Source organism: Ailuropoda melanoleuca, chromosome 6 (genome assembly GCF_002007445.2).
Source record: "Ailuropoda melanoleuca isolate Jingjing chromosome 6, ASM200744v2, whole genome shotgun sequence".
Lineage (NCBI taxonomy): Eukaryota > Metazoa > Chordata > Mammalia > Carnivora > Ursidae > Ailuropoda > Ailuropoda melanoleuca.
The window spans coordinates 129591791-129615972 of record NC_048223.1 but is presented as its reverse complement, the minus strand read 5'-3'; the positions used below and the strand labels follow the sequence as shown (position 1 = coordinate 129615972).

Genomic DNA, 24182 nt, shown 5'->3' with positions numbered 1-24182 from the left:
TGCAAGTACCTGGGTTTTGGTGCATGTGAGTGAGTGAGGATGTGTGTGTGTGTGTGTGTGCGTGAGTGTGTGTGTGTGTGTGTGCGTGCATTTGTTTCTCTTTTTTTCTCCTCCTACTTCATGAACTACACTAATTTGACTAAGTGCCTGGCTCTTTTTTAAGAGCAGTCGCCAGGATGGGGAGCCCAAGGTGTCTTCAGACTAGCAGTAGACTATACTTATCGGTATACCTTGGGAGAAAAAAAGTTCTGGGTGGTGGAGTAGGGCTGCCTTCTAGCACAGTTGAGCTGCTCATTGGGCAGGGGGCTCAACAAGTGCAAGATGATGGATAAAGGGCAGCTGGAACATGGATGGGTGGGTGGATGGATGGATGGATGGATAGAGGATGTATGGAGGATGGATGGAAAATGAATGGATGGATGGAGGATGGAGAATAAATGGATGGAGGATAGATGGAAGATGGACAGAGAATGGATGGATGGATGATGATGAATGGAAGATGAAGGATGTATGGATAGGGGATGGAGGATGGATGGATGGAGGATGGATGGAAGATGAATGGATGGATGGAGAATGGGTGGACAGAGAATGAAGGATGGATGGATGGAGAATGGATGGATGGTTGGAGGATGGATAGCAGATGGATGGATGGATGATGAAGAATAGAAGATGAAGGATGAATAGACGGAGGATGGAAGATGGATGGATGGAGAATGGAGAATGATGGATAGAGGATGAAGGATGGGTGGATGGAGGGATGGATGGAGGGATGGAGGAAGGATGAATAAATGGATGGAGGGATGACGGTTGGAGGGTAAAGGGTGGAGGGAGGGATGGATAGATGGAGGATGAAGGGGTACGGTCACTCAGTAATCAATTATCTTCGAGGAGTTTGCTGTAGAATTTGGAACTGTGCCCTAAATAAGACTTACAGATTCTTTATGGTCTCTGCCCTTCCCCCAAAACCAAGGGAGTGGGAACCCCTGAGAGTCTGGGATATCTAAGGTACCAGAGGGGCTGTTGCCCCCACCCCCATCAAGGTGTGGGAAGGCTTAAAGACGGGGATTCCAGAAACTGAGAACATGTGGCCAGAGCATCGTGGCCAGTGGAAATGGGTGTGCACAGCAGAGGGCTCCCCATCCCGGCAGAGCAGCAGCCCCAAAACCCAGGCTTCTGGGAGCTAGTTGCCACCCAGCTAAGCCCAGGAACGTGAGAAAGGGGCAGGATTGCTCCCAAATTCCAGGGGCCAACCCAAACAGCTATGGCCCCAGGGAGGGTGCAGGCAGGCAGGGCAGCCATGGCAGACTGGCAGCATGACTCACGGGGGTCCCTGGACCCTGGGGGGCTGACGGGGTTGGGGGCTGGCATGAGGAGGCATGCACAAGTCAGGAGAGCGACATACACTTACGGCGTTATCCCCCAGGATGTCCAGCTGCTTCATCAGCTCCGTGACCAGGATGTCCTAGAGGCAAAGAGAGGGAGACCCAGAGGTGAGTGCCAGCCGGGTGGGGTGGCGCAGGGTGCAGGGGCAGGGGGCAGGGGTTTACCGTCACGCCTTCAGCTTCGCAGTAGGCCTGGAGGGGGCTCTTCCCGTCTGCGAAGGGGGTGTGGCGGAAGCTGATGGCCGGAGACTTCCTCTCCCTCTCCTAGGACAGAGAGCAGGAGGCTGGACTTGGGCACTGTGCTGGGGGCCACCCAGGGACATGGTGGAGACACAGGGGCCAGTGAACGTGGTCTGCGTTTGTGAAACCAAGCCCAGGGACAGCAGAGGACCCCTGTGCAGATGGTGGCGGGAGCAGGGCCTCCCAACCCGGCAGGCCCTGGAGCTCCGGCTCAGCTCCTCAGCTCCGTGCTCCTCCGTCCCACCCCCGCCGTGGACTTGCTGGTCCACCACGAATCCCCAGGCTGTCGGGAGGGAGGCGTGGGAGCAATGTCAATGTCCGCAGGTCTACCAGAGCGAGCCCCCGGGGACAGTGCTGGTGGTGCTGCCCCCCTCCTCACCCAGGGCCACAGCAGGAGTCCTGGAGGCCAAGGGGCGGTCACGCGTGCGTGCATGCATCCACATGCTCGTGCACACACACACATGCACGTGCCCGCCAGCCAGGGTCATGACCTCCTCATCGCCGGGGGTCCTGAAGTGGCCAGGACTGAGGTGGCCCCAGGGCTATGTGCGGGCAGCCATTAGGGCAGACAGCAGGCCAGGTCACGTCCTCCGGCCTCAGAGATGGCCCCCCGGCCAGGAGAGACAGTGGAAGGTGAGGGCAGCCATGTGGCCGTCCATGTGTGGCTGGACCCTTCTCTGAGGGAGACTGGCTCCCACTTCCTCCTCTGCAGGAGGTCAAGGTCACAGGGGAGGATGGGGGCCTAGGACAGCCACGCACAGAAAGGCACCTGGTCACTGCTTGGCCCCCAGCTGCCCGCACTTGGCCTCTTAAATGAGCAAGGAGCAAACATCCGCTGGCTAACCGTCGTGGTCGGGCGTGTGGCCCCCACTCAGCACAGCCGCCACCATCACAGCCCCATAGGGGCACAGCCGTCATTGTCCAGCCCAATGGGTCTGGAAGCAGATGCTCACGTTTCGTTCATTCTGGGGTTTCCTCCACGGCCTTTGTGCAGAGAGATGCCCCCTTCCAACCCACCCCCTTGGGGTCATTAGCAAAGGCCCAGGTCATGAAGGCCAAGTGCCTCCCTCCATCACAGCAGCTCCATGGGGTGGCGGCCTGCTCCCCCCGCATCTGGTGCCCATGCCCGCGGCGCACCTCGAGTTCCAGGATCCGGAACTCCAGCAGCTCGTTTTGGTCCCTCGCATCCTGGACCTCGTGTTTTAACCGACCCTCTTCTATTTCCATTTGTTTAATCTGTAAAATAAAAGGCAGATGAGACGCTGAGGTCCTGTGAGGTCCACTTCCCGGCTTTCCTGACAGCTTCTGGCCATCTGTGGGGTTGGTGGACCTTCCTTGGCACCCAGAACCCTTGCTCCTGGCTCATCGGGGGAGGCGGGGGAAGCAGGGGCAGATGCAGGGGTGAGGAGCCCTGGATGCCCTGGGAGCGGCCCTGAGCCTTGCCCGGCCGTCTGAGCAGAGATGGGGAAGAGGAGGGCCCATCAAGAGAAGAGACGCTAAGATGTCCCTGTGCGGCCCCGCTGTGGCCAAGACAGGGCTCCTTCGAGCCCAGGCTGACCCAGAACCTGAAGGTCCGTTGCTGTCCAATGGAGGGGCCGTGAGCCATAGCTGCTGGGCCCCCTCCAGAGCTGACTTTACTAATTACGGGTTTGTTCAAACAGAATAAGAAACAAGTCAACCTGACGTGTGAAGTCACCTTCCAAAGGGTGAGCGCAACGCATCCTGGGAAGCATGGCCTTGTGAGAACAGGGAAGGGTGCGCTGGAAGGGCGACCACTGGGGCACATGGCCCGGCCCATCCCCCCTGAACTGAATTTGGGGAGCTGAATGCCCTGCTGGGATGCTCGGGGGGGGGGTGGAGATGGATCCAGGGGCTCAGCGTCCTGCAAGGTGCCGTTGGGGGCGAGTTCCTTCCACGGTGCCCAGTGTCACGCTGCACAGCCAAGGCCACGGGCAGCCCCTACCGGGAATGCCCCCCAGTGCACATGGTAGCCAGAGCAAAGCACAGGGTTGAAGTGTGCGTCTGAGCATTGCAAGTGTGCACACAGTGTTTACGTGTGTACGTGAGTGTGTGTGTGGCACGTGGGTGTTTAAGTGCGCTGAAGTGTGCGTCTGAGCATTGCAAGTGTGCACACAGTGTTTACGTGTGTACGTGAGTGTGTGTGTGCACGTGGGTGTTTAAGTGCACAGAAGTGTGCGTCTGAGCATTGCAAGTGTGCACACAGTGTTTACGTGTGTACGTGAGTGTGTGTGTGCACGTGGGTGTTTAAGTGCGCTGAAGTGTGCGTCTGAGCATTGCAAGTGTGCACACAGTGTTTACGTGTGTACGTGAGTGTGTGTGTGCACGTGGGTGTTTAAGTGCACAGAAGTGTGCGTCTGAGCATTGCAAGTGTGCACACAGTGTTTACGTGTGTACGTGAGTGTGTGTGTGCACGTGGGTGTTTAAGTGCGCTGAAGTGTGCGTCTGAGCATTGCAAGTGTGCACACAGTGTTTACGTGTGTACGTGAGTGTGTGTGTGCACGTGGGTGTTTAAGTGCACAGAAGTGTGCGTCTGAGCATTGCAAGTGTGCACACAGTGTTTACGTGTGTACGTGAGTGTGTGTGTGCACGTGGGTGTTTAAGTGCTCAGAAGTGTGCGTCTGAGCATTGCAAGTGTGCACACAGTGTTTACGTGTGTACGTGAGTGTGTGTGTGCACGCGGGTGTTTAAGTGCACAGAAGTGTGCGTCTGAGCACTGCAAGTGTGCACACAGTGTTTATGTGTGTACGTGAGTGTGTGTGCGCACGCGGGTGTTTAAGTGCACAGAAGTGTGCATCTGAGCACTGCAAGTGTGCACACAGTGTTTATGTGTGTACGTGCACGTGTGTGTGCACGCAGGTGTTTAAGTGCACAGAAGCAGATAAGTGCATGCAAGCGTACGAGGAGTATGTGTGCACTCAAGCATTTATGTGTACATGTATGTGTGCACACAGCAGAGTTTATGTGCATGTGAGTATTACATGTACACGTGAGTGTTTAAGTGTGTATGTGTATTTGTGTGCGCACATAGAAGCGTGGACACAAACATTTCCATGCACTCAAGTGTGTATGAGAGCACCAAAAACACAGCTGCCGTGATGTACGACACATGTGCACGGCCCCCAGGAAGCATGTGGGCGTCACGCATGATTCCAGACCTGACAGCCCCGCATCAGGAACCCGTGTGGGACTGGCCTGTGGCCCACCGGCTTGGTTCAGAGGCTGCTGGTCTGCGCGGAGCACGGTCGCGCCCCTAAGGCTCATGACGACGCCCTAGCTGGCTCCTCTCTAGAAGGGCCGTGGCTGCTGGGGCAAGTGTCTCCGCCTCTGTGTGGCCTTGGCCCAGGACAAGGCCTGTGGCTGGTGGGCCACATGCAGCACCCTCACTGGGGCAGGACGATGGCCCTGGTGGCCTTTCTGCCTCTGAACCCACAGCCCCTGCTCCCGCCCAGGTCAGAGCCTCCAGCTCCAGCAGCTCCAGGGCGCCACCCACTGGGGACCGTGCCAAGCTGCCCAGGTGTCTTCTGAGGAGCCGTGCGCTGTGCTAGGCTGTGCTGTGAGCCCCGAGAATGGGCTGAATTAGGGAGTTCGTGTGTGTAGGACGGGCGTCTCACCTGCAGGAAGAAGGGCAAGTGAGGCGGCTCCAGGCAGGAGCTCAGTTCACTAATGGGAACAGGCCAGCGGGCACCATGTTTTCTGGCCCATCGCATAAAATCTTCCAGCCCACAGGGCCCCAGCCTGGGGGTGGGGTGACAGGGACGACAGCGTTTTGGGGCCTCCTGTTACCCAGAAGCCAGGAAAGCCCACAGCCAGGCCTCTGCCGGGGAGGCTCAGGTGACGCCAGACACACTCACAGCTGCTGGGCAGACCCAGCTCCGTGGACCCTCCGAGGACCCCCTCCCGGAAGAGTCCCCGGGAGCCCGGGGCGGGGGATGCTTTCTCGGGCTCGGGGCATACCTTCCCCACAAGCTCTTGGTTCCTTCGATACAGCGCTTGCTTTTCCTCAATCCACTTCATGTCCTTGAAAACAGAATTAGATTGGAGAAACAAATACGCCCCAGGATTAAGGCAAAGCCAACATTTAAATCAGACTCAGCAGAACAGAGGACCCGACGGAAGGCCTCAACATTTAGCTTCGGCAGCAGGCTTCTGACCACCGTCCTGTCGTGCAGCCAGTGAAAGCCCATGCTTTCCCCCGTATTTCCCGGGAGGGGCCTGGACGGAGAGCAGACAGAGGCAGCCCGCTTCAGTGGGACCCCTCGCGCCACCACGTGGCCAGCACTCCTGGCCCACGCCAGGCACCAGTGGCATATGGTGCCATGCGGGGGTCACGGGTCCAGGGACCTTGACACGAAGGCGGCAAGAGCCTGGGTCACTTGGGGGGGTGTCCGTCCATTCACGCTCAGGCACACAGAGGAGGCAGGCTTTTGTGCTCTGGTGAGAGATGTGCTTGGACGCCCCGCTGACCCGCCGAGGTCAGGTGTCTCCGAAAGCCCCGACGCTCTGTCCACCAGCAGCACCCTCAGTGAGGTGTCGGGAGGAACACCCGCTGCCCCAGGCACCCCACTTCCTTCCAGGATCTTCCCAGCAAAATCATCTGTGACGTGGAAGGTTCATGTCCGCAAATGAAAGGCAGCCGCGTCCTGCTCGTGTCCAGCTACCCCGCCGCTGCCCCTCTTCTCCAGCACAAACGGCACGGCGTGGGGCCCAGGCATCCCGCTGACGAGGTCCAGGCAGGGTCCGCGAAGGCTCCTGAACACCGTTCCCGTAGCCCGAGTGCACGGGACCCGGGGGGGGGCGGTAGCCATGGGGGCGCGCGAGCCAGTCCTGCATGTTTCAGGTGAACGGCTACAGGGGCCCAGCACTGACTCCAGGGCTGCACACACTCAGGTGGGGGTGTGGGCAACGTGACCCTGTGTCACTCAAGTCCTCCTCTCGTCCATCCCGCCATCCACCCAGCAGTGAACATGTCGAGGACCACTGTGGGTCTGCGCTGGCTTGATGGCGAGCCAGGCACTTTCCCGTGCAGCCCCTCCTGGCCCTTCGTGGCCATGCGCCAGGCTCGTCTTGGGTCCACCTGGAGCTGTGCCATCCAGCAGGACTGAGGCTCGTGGCCACAGGCGATGGATGACCCCCACCCCCAGGATTTGAAGAGCCCATTGGTGGCGATGGGCATCGGGGTGAGGGAGTGACTGGCCGTCTGCAGGGGCAGCCCTGGCCCTGAGCTGGGGGGAGAGACAGGGCCAGCCCAGGTCCCCTGTCAAGGGTGCGGTGCCCTTACTCTGATACGTGCTCCTTTCAGTGTCTGCATTTCTTAGCGGGGAGCCAGTCTGCAGGGCACAGCCCCCCCATGCACCCATGGACCATCTGCGCCCCTTGGGCGCCCTCCGTGTTGGTGGGGCACCCCTGCTCCAGCCTGCAAGGGCCAGGCTCTGCGCACTCACCTGCCCCTGCTCGGCCAGGGTCTGTTCCAGGTCTTCTATCCGCGTCTGGGCTCTCTGCACCTCTGCTTGCAGCTGCTCACGGGTCTGTAGGACAGGAGGACAGATACATCAAACTTTCTCTCAAAGCCAGGACACGCCCGGGGACAGAGGCTTTCAGCCGGCCTCCCGCCTCCGCTAACGGGGAGGGGGCATCTGCATTTGCAGGGGAGGCTCGGTGCGGAGGGAGCTCTTGGAGGCTTGTGTGGAGCCAGCGACCTCACTTAGATTACGGGGACGTCCTGCAGACCCGTTCTGAGGGATCGTTAGGGGCGATCTCCGTTGACCAGATGAAACAGCCAACGAGGGCAGGGCACTGCGGGGCACTGGCCACTGGGGCCTGTTACGGCTCTCGGCTGACACGGAGGATGTATGCAGGGCCCGGCCATCGGCCGGCCCGGCCCGCACTGGTGCCCTCTGCCGGTCCTGGGTCACCTCCTGCTCTGCATTCTGCGTGCACTTGAACAATCCTCCTGCCCCCCGCCCCGTGCCCCCCGCAGAAGCCCACCCTCAGTGCCCTGAGGCACAGGGCACCTCATTCCGATGGGTGTCCCTGCTCCCCGGGACCAGCTTTGGGCAGATGAGAGCATTTGGGCCAGCTGGGCATAGGGTCAGGTGTCCTTCAAGCTAAGGAGGACGGGGTATCCCCTGGCCTGGCCCTGGGTTCCTCTTTGGTGGATGTCAGTGGACTCTGGCTCTCCCCCGCCTCCCCTCCCCGGCCTCTGCCCTCCTAGGGCTGCAGTGATACAAGTCAAGCTGGAGGGAGATCCTTTTGCTGACAGGGAGTAGGCCCAGTGACTCTCCAGGGAGCGAAGACAGATGTGGTCTGGGGGGACGGACCCCACTGACACTGTGCCGTGCTTCCAAGAGTCCACGCTCAGCCGGCCAGTTGACAGGCCCCTTGCCCTGTGTGGCCAGGGACCGAGTTGGCCCTCAAGCCCCAGGGCAGCTGAGCAGGGAGCCCGTCAGTGTACAGCATGCAGCCCATTTCCTTATGCTCCGGCAGGGCAGGCCACATGTCAGGGAGCAGGGGGAGGGGTTCAGGGGAGGGCAGGGCATAGACCCTGCCACGGCCTCCCCTGGTGGCCAGCGAGGGTACCCGTCAGCCCCGTGTTCCTGTCTTTGGCAGACAGGACATGAGCACCTGGCCCAGGGTCCAGGGAAGCAAGGGCAGGAGGGGACACCTACCTGCTCCCAGCGGGGCCTGCCTGGTGAGGCTCAGGGTCAAGGCGGGCACAGCAGCTGAGCTCAGCACGTATCGGATGAATGAATAAACTCAGCAAATTTCAAGAACTGAGCTGCAACGCTGGCCCTTCTCCACTCTGAGCCTCAGCTCCGGAAGAGCCCCCCAAGAGCACCACTGACAGGTTTGCAAGGAAGCGGATTTCCCCTTGCCGGCCAGCCACAGTCCCCAGAGAGGACACGGGTGGCTCTCCAGGGGACCATCACTCACACCTGTGCCTGGGACCGCTCTGGGAGGCCCCACCCGTCGCCTGGCCAACTGCCAGCGCTGCTGCCCAAACTTTGGCTCTCAATCGCCTCAGGGAGCATCAGCAGGCCCAGCAAGAATCGTGGGAGAGAGGGCTTGGCCTGGAAGGTGAAGCGATGCAAGTGTCCCTGCAAGGCCGGGGGTCAAGCGGGGAGGAGCCCAGCGGGAGCCGGAACGTCGTGGAGTAGAAGTCAGTTAGACCTTAACTTCTCGCTCTGCATCCAGTGTCCCTCCGACCTGCTCCTGCAGCAAAGCATAGGCCCTCTGCAGGGCCTGGTACTCCATGGTCAGCTGCCGGAACCTCAGCTCTGTCTCCTCCTTGGCCACGCTCTGGACAGGTGCACAGAGACACGGCGTTACCTGGGGCCCCGGGGAGGTGAGCCCAGAGCCCCCTGGGGGAAAGGCCCTGCTGGCTGCCCTGAGCCCAGGGTGAACCTCAGGGGCTGGCAGCCAGGCCAGGGGCTCCGCGGGGGCCCCACCTGCCCCTCCAAATGTGTCAGGTAAGACCTGGGCCTGGGAATACATCTCCTCCCCACCCCCACCTTCCTGCAGTGATCCCCAAATGTCTCCTTCTGGCTACAAGGACACCTGTTGCCCCAGGGAGAAGACAGGGAGTTGCTGTTGCCTTTCCAGGGCCCCTCGGGGCCCCGAAGTGCTTGCTGCTCTGAAAACAAGGCCTAGGTCTGGTATGGAGCGTGGCTGTGTCCGAGAGGGACCAGGCCCAGGAACCCCAGCCTGGCCCCAGCTCCCTGTGCTCCTTACCCCCAAGGCTGCTGGCGGCAGCTGTGCTACGATGCCTTAGGTCTCTAAGTGGGTCCATGGCCATGGGGCCACCTGCCCGGATCTGCCAGGGGAGGCCCCACCCAAGGCCTTAGTGCCCCTGGGCCTGTCAGGGCCATGGACTTCCTGCTACTCCTTGTCCTTCAGTCACAGGGGCTGAGCCAGTCAGACCAAACCAAGCACAGCTTCCTCCCACATGCGGGGCTCAGCCAGCTGCCTGCGTCTGAGGGTGGTCCCTTCTGGAAGAAGGACAGGTGGGCAGGACAGGCTGGCTGTGCTTTGATCAGAGACAACGTTATTCTGCACTGTTCGTTGCCCTGATATACATCTCGGCACTGGTGCCAACCTCCCCGCACTGGGTGGCTCAGACCCCAGGCAGCGCTTGGAGAGGCAGGGAGCCTCTGTCCCACTGTCGGGAGGGGCATGAGCACAGCGGTGGGGAGAAGCCAGTGAAGGAAGGGGTGCCAATGCGGAGTGTTTTTCACTGTGCCAAACCACAGGCTACTGGGGGGCACAGCCAGGGAGGGCCAGCGAGCCCACTGCTCCGGGGGCAGGCCTCACCGCAGACCCCATGTCCCCAGATCCTCGACCCTGACCCCCTCTGTCTCCAGGCCCTGCCCCAGCCTGTCCAGAAGCCCCTGGGGGAGGCTACCTCCTCCAAGTCGTCATCGGGGGTACACGGGGTCTGGTCCGTCCGGTCCGTTTGGTAAGAGATGGAAGAGCCGTCGGATTCCAGGGAAGCCTCTTCATCGTATCCAAAGAAGGTCTCCACCACAACCGGCTTTTGGCCAAAAGGAACTGAGTTAGTCCAGGCATGGACCTGAGTCCCCCCGACCCCATGTTCCCCATCCACTCTATCCAAGTCCCTCCTGCCAGTGTCCCTAACACTCTGCCTAACTCCTGGCCCAGTCACAGGAGCCTCCTGGGTCCTCCTTGTGCTGAATCCCAACGGGCCCCTTCACGGTCCAGCTCATGAAGGGCACGCATCACCAAGGCTGGAGGGCAGTGCGGCTGATGGTCCACACCTTCGTCAACCAACATCCTGTCCTTGGCTGCTGAGTCTATCTGGATGGCTCCTGGCCTTTATCCCAATCGCCTGGCTTCTCCCCACTCCTGCCTCATGGAAGCGCCGGGACAGTGGGGGCCCAGGTGGAGAGGGGAGGGCCTCCTCTGCATGGCCGGGCTCCCAGGCCTCCAGAAAATCTCTAAATGCTCTGCAGTAATCCCGAGGACAGAGAGCCCCCAACACCCTGTCACTCCCTCCACGGGCCCTTCTGGGGGCCAGAGGAGCCAGCATTTGTGCCTAAGGATTATCTCCCAGCCTAAGTGAGGAACGCCCTTGAGCATTCAAAAGCCAAACAAGAAAACACACGTACTTTGCATAAAGCAGAGCACAAGTTAACATTCTCCGGAAATAGCTCCTGATCTCCTTTAATAAAAAGCACACATTTATGGGAAAGGATTGTGTTTCAGATCCCCTGGGGGCGCAGGTCGGCTGGGAGGGGGCCGCGTGGGGCCTGCAGGCGCACGTGCTACAGCCTGCAGTGCTGGCTGGGGACCACGCGGTGGCGGTGGCGAGGCAGGCCTGCGGGCCCCAGGGCAACGCGGGAATTCTAGCTCCCACCAGGGCAGGGGAAGGCCAGGTCCCAGAGCTAAGCCCTCCTCCCTGCTGCTCTGAAACCTGCCCTCCCTGGGAAATTTAAAAGCAACAAGGTAGCGTTTTCAAATGTAAAATCATAAACAGAGTGTTGATTCGGGGTTCATTTTGGTTATTGTACAGTAACAATTTTTAGAAATAATAAGATTATCTTCTTTTCGTCTCTAGAGAGGAACTCCCTTGTGGCAAGTGGCTTTTAAAAACATACATGCTGCGTACACATACGTCAGCATCGTCTCTTACCTTGGGGAGTTTGGCCATTTTCTTTCTTTGCTTCCGAAATCTTAAAAGCTTATCTCGCTCCTGCAAAAACCAGTGGAAGAGATTGAGCGGTCGAGCAGTTCTGTCAACATTCCTGCGTGGTCATCTGGACGGACTTGGAGGGTGGCTTCTAGATGGGCTACTGTCTGCCTGGTCACAGACACGCAGCCCTGCTCGGGGAGAGCCATTGGCTCTGAAGCTCGGGGCAGATGGCATGTGGTTTCCGCTTGGGCTGAAAGGAGCGATGGCCCATGTGGGGGGCTGTGGCCCCGCTCTGTTCAGGGAGCTCCAGCATCTTTCACAGTGTGTGAGCAGCACACACAGAAACGGGAATCCGAAAGGGCCTGAGCGCAGCCGTGCTCCGCACTCTCTGAGCAGACATCTGGAGAAACGGCACCCCGCGCAGGTGGGAACAGACCCTGATGCCAAGTAAGGAGACCAAAAACCCCCTTCCCCCCAGGGAGCTCCACTGCATTTCCGTGACCCTGACCATACACCAGCCACGCTTAGACTGCTGGACCATGCCAGCGGGGGAGGACCCCGTGGTGGGGGTGTGCTCCCAGGAGGGCAGCCATCCCTGAAGAATGAGCAAAGCTGGGGGCCAGCTCTGGCAGGCATCACCAAAGACCACCTGGGGCATCTATCAGACCCTAATGGATGGGCATCCTCAGTCACCACTGCAAAGCCGTTGGGCAGGCATCCTGTGTTGGTATGGCCACCTCTCTCTGGACTAGAAGACACCACCAGCACCAGGGGTCCCAGGGACAAGTGTGCTGGGAAATGGGTGTGAATGTAGGAGAGAGAATTACTTACGAGCACACTCTTCACGTAGCCAGCGGTTTCAAGGGTCTAGGGAGAGAACAACTTGTTACAGAGCTGGGAGCACAGACCTGCCCCCCAGGAGCCCCAGAACCTGGTGGCTGCCCCAAACCTCGACCATTTCCCACTGCCTGGAGAGGGAGCATCTGACCTGGCCATCATGGTCCTTCCTCCCTCCCTAAACTGACCTCCCAAGGGCACGGAGAACCTGTAGGAGTACCCAGGGGCCCCTGGCTCAGGGCCAAGGGCCTGTCACCCGCCTTTTGGAAACTGCAAAAGTGTACAATTGCAACTGACCAAGATTTCTTCCTTTTCCTATACGCCCCACCCCCTCAGATTCTTATACGCGTGGGGACTAACGGTCAATGTGTGGTTGAGTGAGAGGAGAGGTCAGCTCTCAGGCGCGGTCGGGGAAGGCTGTGTGGTGAGACCCTGCCCTGAAGCCCGTGCTGGGCAGTGGGATCTCCTGTTACTCTGGAGGCAACTTCAGTCATCAAAATGAAACAGGCCTTGGGGCTCCTGGCCGGCTCAGTCCGTGGACCTTGGGACTTGATCTCAGGGGCTTGAGTTCAAGCCCCATGTTGGGCACAGAACTTACTAAAAGCAGCAACAAGACAGGGCAGGCCAGCACTTCTGGGCCACGAGCCACACCAGCAGGAGAGACGCTGCTGTCCCCTCTGCCGCCCCCAGAGGTCACAGAACGACCAAGTCAACTTGCTCTGAAATGATCCGCGGGGAACCCAACAAGAAGTAGGGGGCCCCCAAGCAGGGTAACTGGAGGAGGGTCTGGTGCAGGACTATTTGCAAAACTGTGCTGGGAGGGTAGCGGCCACAGGGACAGGGCAGCGTCGAGGGCCGGATGGGGCCCTGAAGAGCCTGTCCACGTCCTAGTGCCCAGCACATGGGCCTGGACCTTATCTGGACTAGGGTCTCTGCAGATGTGATTGAGTCAGGGATCTGGAGATAAGACCCTCCTGGATTAGGGCGGGCAGGTGTCCTCAGGAGAGAAGAGAAGGGGAAGGACGCAGAGAGCTGGCCCCGAGGAGACAGGCAGAGGAGACTCCAGTGAGAGGCCCACAGCCACCAGAAGCTTCCCTGCAGCAAAGGGTGGACCCTGGCCTTGACCCAGCTCCTTGACTGGGCTCTGGCCTCCAGACTGAGAATAGTGTGTTAAGCCCCCAGGTATGCTGCTGTGTCCCGGGGTCCCAGGTACCACTGCAGCATCACTGCCCTTGAAACCCCGGGTCCAAAGCGATGAGGAGACGACGCAGTTTTAGAGGGCCACTCGGGCATGACCCCGGTGGAGCCCCCAGGGAGGGCGAGGGGGACACGCCTGCTGGACCCGCGGGAGGGCAAGGGGCCAAGGGAGATGCCTCGAGGGAGGCCAAGGAAGCCGGGAGGGGAGGGGCCGAGGGGGCATGGGGGTGCCAACGGTCGGGGAGGGACCAAGGGAGATGGGGCGGGGAGGGACTGGAGGGCGAGGCCGGTGGGCGTGGCCGACGGAGATTGACGGGGCGGGTCGAGGGGCGGGAAACCGGAGTGGGGCCCTGCGGCGTGGCGGAGGGACTCGGGGGCACCGCCGAGGGGGCACGGGCACCTTAGAAAGCTCGTCTATGAGGTTCTGCTGCTCCACAATTTGAAGTTTCAAAAAGTCAACTTCTCTCTCGTCTTGACTTTGATCCAGGTCGTTTAAGGAGCTGGGTCTCCTGATGATCCCGGCCCTTTGTCTCTGCAAAGCCAACCACACCGGGTCACCGGGGCAGAGTGAGGGACCGTCGGGCGGCGGGGAGAAGGGGTCCTCTCTGCCAGCCGGCTCTCGCCGCGCAGCCCCGTCTCCCCGTCTGCCGGGGGGCAGGGGTTCCTCTGCTCGGGCCTCGGGGCGGCGGGCTGCAGGGCCCTGGGGGCACGCGCGGGGCCAGTCTGCACCCCCAGACCAGGCGGCATGAGAGGGCGGCCACCGCACACCCTGCCGCCTTCCGAGCTGAGCGTGGGAAGGAGGCATTTCTGCCGCCGGTGCGGGAAGGGGGGAGCACCCCACCCTCCTCCCCTCCCTCCCCCGCTGCCCCCCGACACGTCGTGCTGAAGGACTCTGGCTAAACTAAGAAGGGACACAGAAGACACCAGCTAACCGACCCCAGTCCACGCAATGGCTGAGCAGGAGTGGACCCTCGGCCAGCTCGGGGTGTGTGCAGTGCTGGTCTGCTGGCTCCTTCCCCTCCACGCAGGCGTCCCGGGGCTCTTCCTACCTGGGCCTGAGATTTGCAGGGTCTGCAGATGCCCGTGGGAGCTCCTAGTGTTCCACCGGGCAGGAGGCCTGGGTTTGACCCGCCCAGTGACCTCACCGCCCCCTTCTGCCCAGGCAGGTGCCCGTAACCTCTTCCCTCCAGTGCTCAGACCCTCGCCTACTGCCTCCTCTCCCAGCCAGCCGTCCTGTTGGCTCCTGCCCCGCAGTGTATGAGACCAGCGGCCGGGCAGGGCGCGAATGATCAAACCTTGCACGTCAGAAGTGCAGGGGGTTGTCGCTCACTGCTGGTGACCATGAGCAATGCTGCTGGCCCATCCGACCAGGCAGGGCCCTTACCATTTCTATGTTCTCCTGCGTGACAAATTTTAACTTGTTTTCCAACCGACGTAAAGTGTGGGACAGATCTTCATTTTTCCGAGTAAGGCGTTTGTTTTTATCCAACAACGGCTTGTACTGACTCTCAGCTTCCCTTAAGCGCTTTAACTGAAAGACAAAATTAATCACGCAACATGATTTTAAGTGTGACATGGAACCAACCGTCCCCGTACAGAGTCAGAAAACCGGCTGGAACACACTTTGGCTCCCCCAAAAGGAGGCGGTCTGGGGCCAAGGCTCTATTTTGCAAGAAGAGCTACGGTAAACTCCCCTGGCCCGTGGCCCTTCAGGCCGCTTGGAGAAGCCCCCACTCAGACACAGGTCTCCTGGAAATCCCAGTGCCTGTTAGGAGTAGTGGTGATGGCTCCACCGAGCGGGGAGGGCCTCACTCATCCCAGACAACGCACAGGATGGTGGGTACTTTTGCTCAATAATATGGAGCAGGGATCAACCAACCAGAGCCAGAGGCCCACATCCACCCCCCCCACCAGGTTTTGTTCATAAAGCTTTATTGAAACAGCTGAGAGGCCTGTATGCAAGCCCTGCCCCCAGCACCATCACTCCTCCTTCCCACAAGGAATTTTGGAGGTGGACGCCTTGTGCACTGCCCGCCCCCCGCCCAGAGCCATAGACCCATAGGATCCAGATCCCCCATGCCCCTGCCCCATTGCCACTCACCAGCTCATTCCTTTCTTCCGACAGCAAGGCATTTCGGTCCTCCAGCTTCCGAATGATCGCACTCAGCTCAGCAATTTTAAGTTGGAAGCGCCGAGCATCCTTTTCGTCCAACTGCTGTTCCTAAAACAAAAATCAACTGCAAATAACTGTCCACAGACACAGGCATAAAAAGCTCTGCAAATCCCCGCATACCACGGAGAACAAAGCAGTTCTGCATGGTGATTGCCTGTGATTGCACCTGGCAGGTGGGTGGGTGCAGACTCCCCCGGGGCAGGTGACTGCTAGCTGACCACCGCGGGCACCGCAGACCGCACAGTGGGGACAGAAGGAAGGAGCAGAAATGTCCAGGAGTGTGCAGAGGTGGGAGGCAAGGGCGTGCAAATGCAGGCACCCCAGGTGTGTGTGTGCTCCAGGCTCCCTCGGGGAGACCCCCCCGGGTCTGCCCTGCGCAGGACATGGGGTCGCGGTTTCCCTAGGGTGATCATGTGAGCACCGGACAAGATGTTCAACTTAAGGCTTCCTCAAAGGGCGGCTTCCCAAGAAGCGTGCTCCCTCACACTGAGGCTCTAACAGGTCACTTTCGAAACCTCTGGAACCTCATTCAAAAATCAGTGGAAACATTCTGATCCAGTTTCAGAATCTCTCTGGAGTTAACGCAATCCACCAAATGCCAGAGCAAGATTTAATTCAGTTAAGCCATTTATAATAAGATTATAAGAAATCATTTTCTATTCTTGAAATGTCGCTGTCCTCGGGCTGGCTCAGCTCAAACAAATGCGTGTCCAGGAAGGACAGAGGAGTGGTTCCTCATTCAGCAGGTGCAGGAGAGGCTAGAAGCAGGCGCCGCAGGACCTGCACTGACGGCCCATGGAATTTAGACCCCTCCCCCCCGGATTACCCAGAACCACTCCAGAGGGCTCTGAATGAGGAGCCGCAAGGCAGAGTGAATGATGTCACAGCCCTGTGGCTGCCGGCTGCCCCCACGCTGCCACGGCAGCCTGAAAAGGAGCAGACGGGTGGCATGGTCACACGAAAAGCGGGTGAGGGCGACTGGGGGGGGTGGTGCGGGCCATCGGAGAGGCAGGAGCCCGTGCACATGGAGATGGAAGCGGTACGGCTCATCCACTCGCCCAGGGCGGGAACCGGGACCAGCAAGTGAGGACCCTTAGCCGCCTGGGGGCCTGGCAGCTGCAGGTAGGCTCTAGCCCGAAGCCTGGGGGGACCATGGGGGTGATCGAGGGAAGGCCAGTGCTATGCCACGCTAGCCAGGAAGGAAGGAGACAGAGTCTGTTTGCCCTCCCAGCCAAGCCGGAGAAACTGAGGGTCCGGGGTCCAGCTGGTGGGCTGCAGACACGGTCAGTGTCCCCCGGTCAGGAGGTTCTGGTCCTGGACTCTGGACCTAGGCTCTCAACGCCCTGGGGAGCTGCCCGAGCAGGGCCACAGAGCCGCGTGCAGCAGCACTGTCTGTCTGTGACTCTGGGTCACCAGGCAAAGCATGGGGAGGTGCTTACAGGGCTTCCCGAGGGGTCTGAGGCGTCTCCTGCACCGCCTGCATAAGGAAGTTCCCGTCTGGGGCTGCCCAGGTGCCGGTCAGCCTCTTTGACCTGGGACAGCTGCTCATCGAGAGCCTCTTTTTGGAGCTGCAGTCTCTGAGCATGCCCGGCTTGGGCCCCTAACTCTCTCTCCAGCACGAAGACTGCTCTGTCTTTCAGTTTTATCTCCTCCATCTACAAGGAGAACAGAACACAATCACACAGGCAGGCAGAGTAGAGATCTGCAGTTACCATAGAAACAGGTGGAGCAACACTGGGAACCAGCATCAGGAGGGTCCCCACGGCAGCGGCCCTGCTAGCGTGTCTCCGGGCTCCGAAACCGGATGCGAAGCAGGTTGCCCTGGACCGAGAGCCCCACGGCTCAGGCCGCAGTGACACACACCCCCTCCCCCGACCCCCCCCCCCCCCCCGACCNCAACTGAAACTCCTTCCTGGACTCGGTGTACCCCTCCCAGCGCCCCTGGGTGCCCGCCAGGACCACCCTCTTCAGTGCTGGGCGCAGCCACTGGGGGCTGGCATTCGCTGGCCGGTGCACAGAAGCTGTCTGCAGCTCCTGCCTTCTGATGTGTGTTGGGCAGGGCAGAGGGATTCCCCGAGTTCCTTGAACCCCATCCACAGGAGAGTGTGAGGAGTAAGGTCCGTCCTCCAACAGGCAGGCTGTGGGTATGAGAAGCAGGAGTTTCTCGCTGCCTCTTTCCTCTCCTCTCTGAGGGGCACCCGGCCCAGGAAGAGCTGGAGCCAACGTTCTTGTCCTTCTGCACCCTGCCTCTCCTTGCTCCGAGGTGTGGACAGACAGACAGCAGAAGTGCTGCCCGACTGCAGGCAAAGCTGCCTTTTAGTTAATCTTGCTTTGAGCTAAGGCTTGGAGGGGTCTCTGGACATGTCAGCTCCAGACAGGAGGATGGGGCACCCGGCCCACCCAGGTCTCTGCATGCCACAGAGGTAGTGGCTGTGAGGGGTCCACGGCCCTCCCCGCTCTCCCTCAAGGGCTCGGCCTCCTGAGAGCTGCAAGAAGGCCCTCTGCATACAGCGGCCACCTGCCTCCGAGCTCCTCATCTGGGCCACCGAAGGGTGCGCTGCTACCCATGGGGAGGCAAACACAGCCCACTCCGCCCATTCTTCAGACGGACAGACTGACTCGGGCACTGCAGGGGTCATTACAACAGTGCTTGATTTACAAGACAACCCAGTTTAAAACATATTTTCAAACAACGGGACGGGGTCGGGTGTCTTGATGCTTCACTTGCTGTTTAAAGCTAGATAAGCTAATACATCAGCCGTCTGCCGAAGTCAGCTTGGAAACAAAGACAGAGACGCCTCATTAGCCCAGATCACAGAGTCCACAGGCAAGCGATGAACTGAACAGAATAAAAGAAATCCTTAATTGTTAAATTCCCATTTACTGGAGCGCACAGAAACACACTGAATTAGTGAAAACAAAGGGGCCAGTAAAATTGTATTGTATCGCTAAGCAGCTATGTTCTGGGGTCTAACGTGGACACTCACATGCAGACACTTCAGAAACATCACCATTCTTTCATCAGGAAACCAGAAAATAAGAATTTCTACACAAAGATCCCACTTAAATGAGCTCTTTAAACAGATGGTTTGGGCCAAAAAGCAGACCTCCCTAAGACGTCACCCGTCCACGTCATGTGCTACAGCCAAGTGGTGTGACCCGCTCACAAAGGCAATTCAAGGGAAGGGGCTTTCACGCAGGGGCAGGGTTTGATTTTGTCAAGGTGGGAAGTCATTGTAAGATCAGCGACAGTGTCCCCAGGGGGTCTACATGGGCAGTCAGGGTCTGTCAGTGTCCGCGTGCAGGAGACGCCAAGGGCGGGACCCTACAGCTCCCACCTCGCACGCCCGTTTGTGAAGGGGGGCCATGAGCGTGCGTGACACAGACGCCCCGTTGAGGTGGAGGAGAAGCTCTGTCCGGTCCCGTGGGGCCCCCATGTCTACAGGGAGCTGCTTCCAACTTGGGGCACACTTCCAAATAGGATGCCCAGGCAGGCCAGGGAAGCATGGTGGGCAGCGTGGGACTGGGGGGCTGCCCCTCTGTGGCCCAGCACCCCCTTTCCCTGCCAGAGGCCAATGGTTCTGGAGGGCAGAGAGCACCTGGGGATGTCACCTGTCACCATCCACACCCACCAGCACTCAGATGACCAGCCCGGCCAAGAGCACAGGACAGGGGCTCTCGGGTGAAACAGAGGACTGAATCAGGATGTGCCAGTCACCCTACCACCACCTTCTCTCTTCTGGACTGATGCAGCGCCTTCCAAGTGGCCTCACCGCGTCCACTCCTGTGCCTGCTATAGCCTGTCCCCACACAACCGGAGTCATCGTTGAAAACTGACAGGTCGCACTACCCCCAAAGTTCAACGGTAAGATTACAAATCCTGACCAGAGCCTGCTAGCTTCTACACGAGCTGCCCCCACCCACCTCCAGCATCCAGACCCACACCCCACACACCCCTCCACACCCCCTCTCGCCCAGTTACAGAAGATGTATGGAAACCGAGGCAGCCCTTGGGATGGTGGGTCCCCAGGGGAGGCTGCTGAGGCTGGAAGAATGGCCCTTGTGGAGGGGAGAGGACGCCCCGCACGCCATGACCCACCCCCCGCAGTCCGGAGCAGATGCACAGAACGAGAGCCTCTGCGTGAGCCTGGGAACCTGCATTTGAAAGCACCTTAGCGGGCGCCTGTGTCCCACTCAGTTAGTGTCTGACTCTTGGTTGAGGCTCAGGTCATGGTCCTGGGGTCCTGGGATGGAGCCCCTCGTCCTCAGGCTCCCTGCTCAGCGGGGAGTCTGCTTCTCCCTCTCCCTCTGCCCTTCCCGCCTCTAAAATAAATAAAATATTTTAAATACATACATACATACATACATACATACAAACAAATAAAAGCACCCCAGCGGAGAGCCCCCTGCACCACCACCAATCCTCTGGTGGCCCCCTGGTGACCCCTCACAGCTGTGGCAGCTCCCACCCCAGAACCACAGGGGGGTGTCGGGGGGGCCTTGAGGGGGGCCTTACCTCAGGACCCTCCCTCACCTCGCACCTGCTCCAGCGAGGACCTCTCCCCCAGAGCAAAGAGACAAATGCACTGGGCAGTTCGCCATCACGCATCTTGGGCAAAAACGGGGGACCTGCCTGGGACCACAGCCCAGGGAATGGACACACTTCAGCCTCTAGGTTTGAAAACGTCCCGTCTGAACACACTCTATGCAAGGCTCCGTCAGGGAGTCAGGACCTCACACACACGGCTGTCACTCACCCGCAGCCCAGGACCCCCCAACCCCAGGACAGAACCCCGCAGGGCTCCCCGTGAGCGGCGCTCTGGGAGATCGCAGTCTCCCTTCTATAGCGATCTTTCCCGGGGTCGATCACGGCGCTGGGTACCTGGGTGAGGGGGGTGACAGTCTGCATCCCGGATTTTGGTGAGAAAGCTGGAACTGGGTTTTGCCTGCCTGGGGTTTCAGAGAGCGCTCCAGCCACGGGCTGAGCTCGGGTTTCAGTGAGTGATGTGCGTGCGAGACAAACATCCCTCCCAGGTTCAGTAGTAACAGGGCGTGAGAGTGCCTTGAGGCTGCGCCAGGGCCCAGTGTCTCACCACCAGGCCCCCCCACCCCTGCCCCCAACTGCCCTGAACAACCCGGATCTCCCCCTCTGACTTTCACCCCCTCCCCGCCCCCCAGGACTCGGCTTCCGCAGGGACAGGGCTGGACGGCCATGGCTGAAGAGTTGACTCCAGGCTCCCCTTCCGTAAGATCAAGGGGCCCTCGTGCAGTGGCCTTGCGAGGGCCCCAAAACCAACAGGCCTGGGTCTCCCTGGGGAGGGTCTCAACCTGCAGTTACTTCCTGAAACCCCCCACTGGGGTGATCTGACAGGTGCCCGGATGGAGACGCACCTCCCATCCCCTGGGTGACTTCAAGGCGGGGCCATCTCTCCACCCCAGGAGCAGCCTTGCAACCACTCCAGGCTCAGCCCAGCTTCTGGCTCTGTCTGGGGTGTGTCTGCTGGCCACCATGTCCCAGCCCTGGCTTTCCTGCACATGCCTCCTCTTGGAGACCTCTGTGACCCCTCCGGCTGCCACATCTCCAGCCAGTACCTGGGGTCTTCAGGTCAAGACAGGGGACTTAATTGCGCATAGTTTCTCCTGGCTCTGGATGGCACAGCCTGGCCATTCTGCTCCCACTCGAGCTGCAGCCCTCCCGGCACTTCAGTCCCCCCCCCACCCCACCACACCAGGGCCATCCCAGGCACCTATGGGGCTCTCTGAGATGACCACAGATAGTGACAGCCTCCCTTCGGCACCCATGAGCCATGGTCCAGAGGACCCCACACAGGCTGGTGCCAAGGACGAGGGCTGGAAGTGGGGCAAGGGGGCAGGGGCAGGCCCGGGTGCCAGCAAGTTTGAGCATGGGGCTGCTGGGGAGTCTCTGGCTTTGGGCCACTTTGGGGGTTGTTCTGGTCTTTGCAAAGTGGCCAGCACTTGTTGAAATTTATTCTGTCCCAGCCCCTGCCCTCCCTCAGCCCCTCTTCCAGGGAGACCTGTCCCTGTCCCCAGGCTTGGAGCTCCCTTCCTCCCCCTAGGACGCAGGGAATTCAGGCCCCAGGTTTGCTGGAAGCAGTGCCCTCAGTGGAGTCCCCCTTTGCTCAGGGTGCTGGCCACATGTGGAACATTGTCTCCGTGGATGGGGAGAACAGAGCTCTCTGCCTGCTCCACAGCATCCCGGGTGAGGTGGTCCATGGCCGCAGGGCTCCGTCCGTGTGTCTGGGCTGCAGAAGGGCTCCCAGGGCTGGCCCTCACTCAGGTGCAAGCCTGTTTGTTTGCGGACTCGTGCACAGCTCCTTACAGCTGCTGTCCTACACCCTGGCTCTGAGTCCAGCCCTGGGGCCACACGTGAGAAGGGGTATCTCCCACAGGCCTGCACTCCCCTGAGCCCTAGCTGCCCGCTGACCTTCTGGGGTCTCTGTCACTTCATCCCAGGCCCAGGGAAGTCATCACCACACAGCAGAATGGGCCGGTGTCACAGCCAGAGAAATAGCAAACTCTTTCCCTAACATTTGTAATTTAATAAGATTGTCAAATATCTTCAGATGGGACAGTACCGGGCTCTTCCCGTAGGGGAGTCCCGAGAGATCCCCCAGGCCCGCCCGGGGCAGTCATCCCCCTGAGCCAACATCACCAGCCTCTCTGCACCCAGAGCTGTGCAGCCAGGCCGTCCTGGAGCTGGGGTCACGTCCTTCCTCTGGCCTGCAGCTCCCTGCTGGGACCGAGGGAGGCGGTTGTCGCGCCCCTGGATCAAGGGGCTAGGCTGGCGCCCTGACACCCCTACCAGCTGTGCACTGTGTCTCAGGGCTGGGCCCCGCCTCTAGACAGCCCCCAGCTTGCATGTCCCCTGAGCCAGGACCTTTCTCAGATCCACCCTGGTCTGTGGTGGGGGGCCGCCTTGGACTACCCCTGCACCCGCCCCTTCTGCTCCTGCCCTGCTCCCAACTGCACTCTGCACGACTTCTCCAAAAATGCCCCTGAGCTCCCTGTTTCCCACCAAGTCTATACCCCGCCCCCCCAGGCTGGACACCACACTCCGTCACGCCTTCCCACCAGCCATACCAACACACATCTGTATTGTACTGTGGACGTATCTGCACCCCTGGGCCCGGGTGTTGTCTTTAGGCCCTTGATTCTGTGGGGTGGACATTTCCCTGGAGAAGATCGTCAGTACTGCAAGCATCGCTGTCCACAGATGCACGAATGACTCCACGCCGTCCACAGCACTGCAAGTGATCTTCGCCAGGTCGGAACATCAGTCTCTCTAGATCAAATACTCCTTGGAGTGTGGCAGCATGTCACTTGTTTCCTCATTAATCAACGAGTCACATAGGATTTTTGCCTTGTGTTCACTGTATATTGTATGGGAATCACGAAGACACCCTCTGTTAAAATGTACCGTTTAAGGGTTTGGCTACATTCCTGATAAAAATTCCGACCGTTTTTTTATCTAGGAAAAAAGATTTTGAGGTTTATATGGGAGTTTGAAGGGCCAGGAAGAGCCGAGTCAATTCTTGCAGCAGAAGCACACGGAGGGAGGACTGGTCGCCAGAAATCAAGACTGATTACAAAGCTGGGGCGTCTCAGGTAAGATGAGCTGGAGAGCTGAACAATCAAAGGGTCACTCACAGAGGGACACTCGCCACATGAGCGCGGTGGCCCTTACAACATCCGTGTGCATGGGCACACACAGTGCACACACTCACGCAGGCACACACGCACACACATGCACGTGGTGCACACATGTACACACACGCATGCATGAGCGCACATACACACGTGCATATACACACATGTGAGCATGAGTACACACACATCCGCATAGGCACACACGTGCACACACGTGCACACACGCATGCACACGCATGCACACACATACACACATGCACACAGCACACGTGTGCACACACATACACGCACACACGAGCACGTGCACATACACACACACATGTGCACGAACATGCGCACGCCCGCAGGCACACATACACACGTGCATATACACACATGTGAGCATGGGCACACACACATCCGCATAGGCACACACACGCACACATGTACACACATGCACACGATGCACACAGCACACACGTGTGCACACGCACACACACACACATGAACACGTGCATGAACATGTACACGCCCACAGGCACACATACACACGTGCATATACACACATCCGCATAGGCACACACACGCACGCATGTACACACATGCACACATGTACACACGTGTGCACACACATACACACATACACACACGAGCATGTGCACATACACACGCACATGTGCACGAACATGCGCACGCCCGCAGGCACACATACACACGTGCACACGGTGCACACACATGCACACACACATGTGCATGCACACATGAACACGTGCACATACACACATGAGCTTGGGGCAAGGACTTACGCACAAAGGGCAGACCATAGCATTAAAAAGATAAAGCTCCATGGCTTCAGAATGGGAGGGTTTCTCAAACGAGACCCAATACGCACCAGCCCTAACGTAAAGGACAGACAAATTGGAAACGTGGAATTTAAAGCTTTCGATCAGAAGATGCCACCACGAGGGCCCACGAGAGCAGCCACGGCGGGGGGAGACGCTCACTGTCCTGGGAGCTTTAGGACCAGCTGGTCTGTGCC

At 59.4% G+C, this 24182-nt stretch overlaps 1 protein-coding gene across 2 annotated transcripts in view; it reads right to left on the bottom strand.

Moving 5' to 3' along the window:
• Positions 1-24182, bottom strand: part of JAKMIP3 (Janus kinase and microtubule interacting protein 3) — a 92934-nt gene that overhangs the window by 9609 nt on the left and 59143 nt on the right. Inside the window, exons 4-16 of one of the 2 annotated variants that reach the window (XR_004626321.1) lie at positions 16936-17151; positions 15425-15544; positions 14708-14854; positions 13724-13855; positions 12121-12156; positions 11290-11349; positions 10042-10170; positions 8811-8939; positions 7085-7168; positions 5598-5660; positions 2760-2858; positions 1548-1646; positions 1403-1462 (exon numbers count right to left, since the gene is read on the bottom strand). Coding sequence is in view for 1 of the 2 variants with exons in the window: in XM_034663457.1 (XP_034519348.1) it covers positions 1409-1462; positions 1548-1646; positions 2760-2858; positions 5598-5660; positions 7085-7168; positions 8811-8939; positions 10042-10170; positions 11290-11349; positions 12121-12156; positions 13724-13855; positions 14708-14854; positions 15425-15544; positions 16936-17151 (1368 nt within the window). In the remaining variant the exon portion in view is untranslated. The remainder of the gene's footprint in view (positions 1-1402; positions 1463-1547; positions 1647-2759; positions 2859-5597; positions 5661-7084; positions 7169-8810; positions 8940-10041; positions 10171-11289; positions 11350-12120; positions 12157-13723; positions 13856-14707; positions 14855-15424; positions 15545-16935; positions 17152-24182) is intronic. The other variant, XM_034663457.1, reaches the window with a different exon arrangement.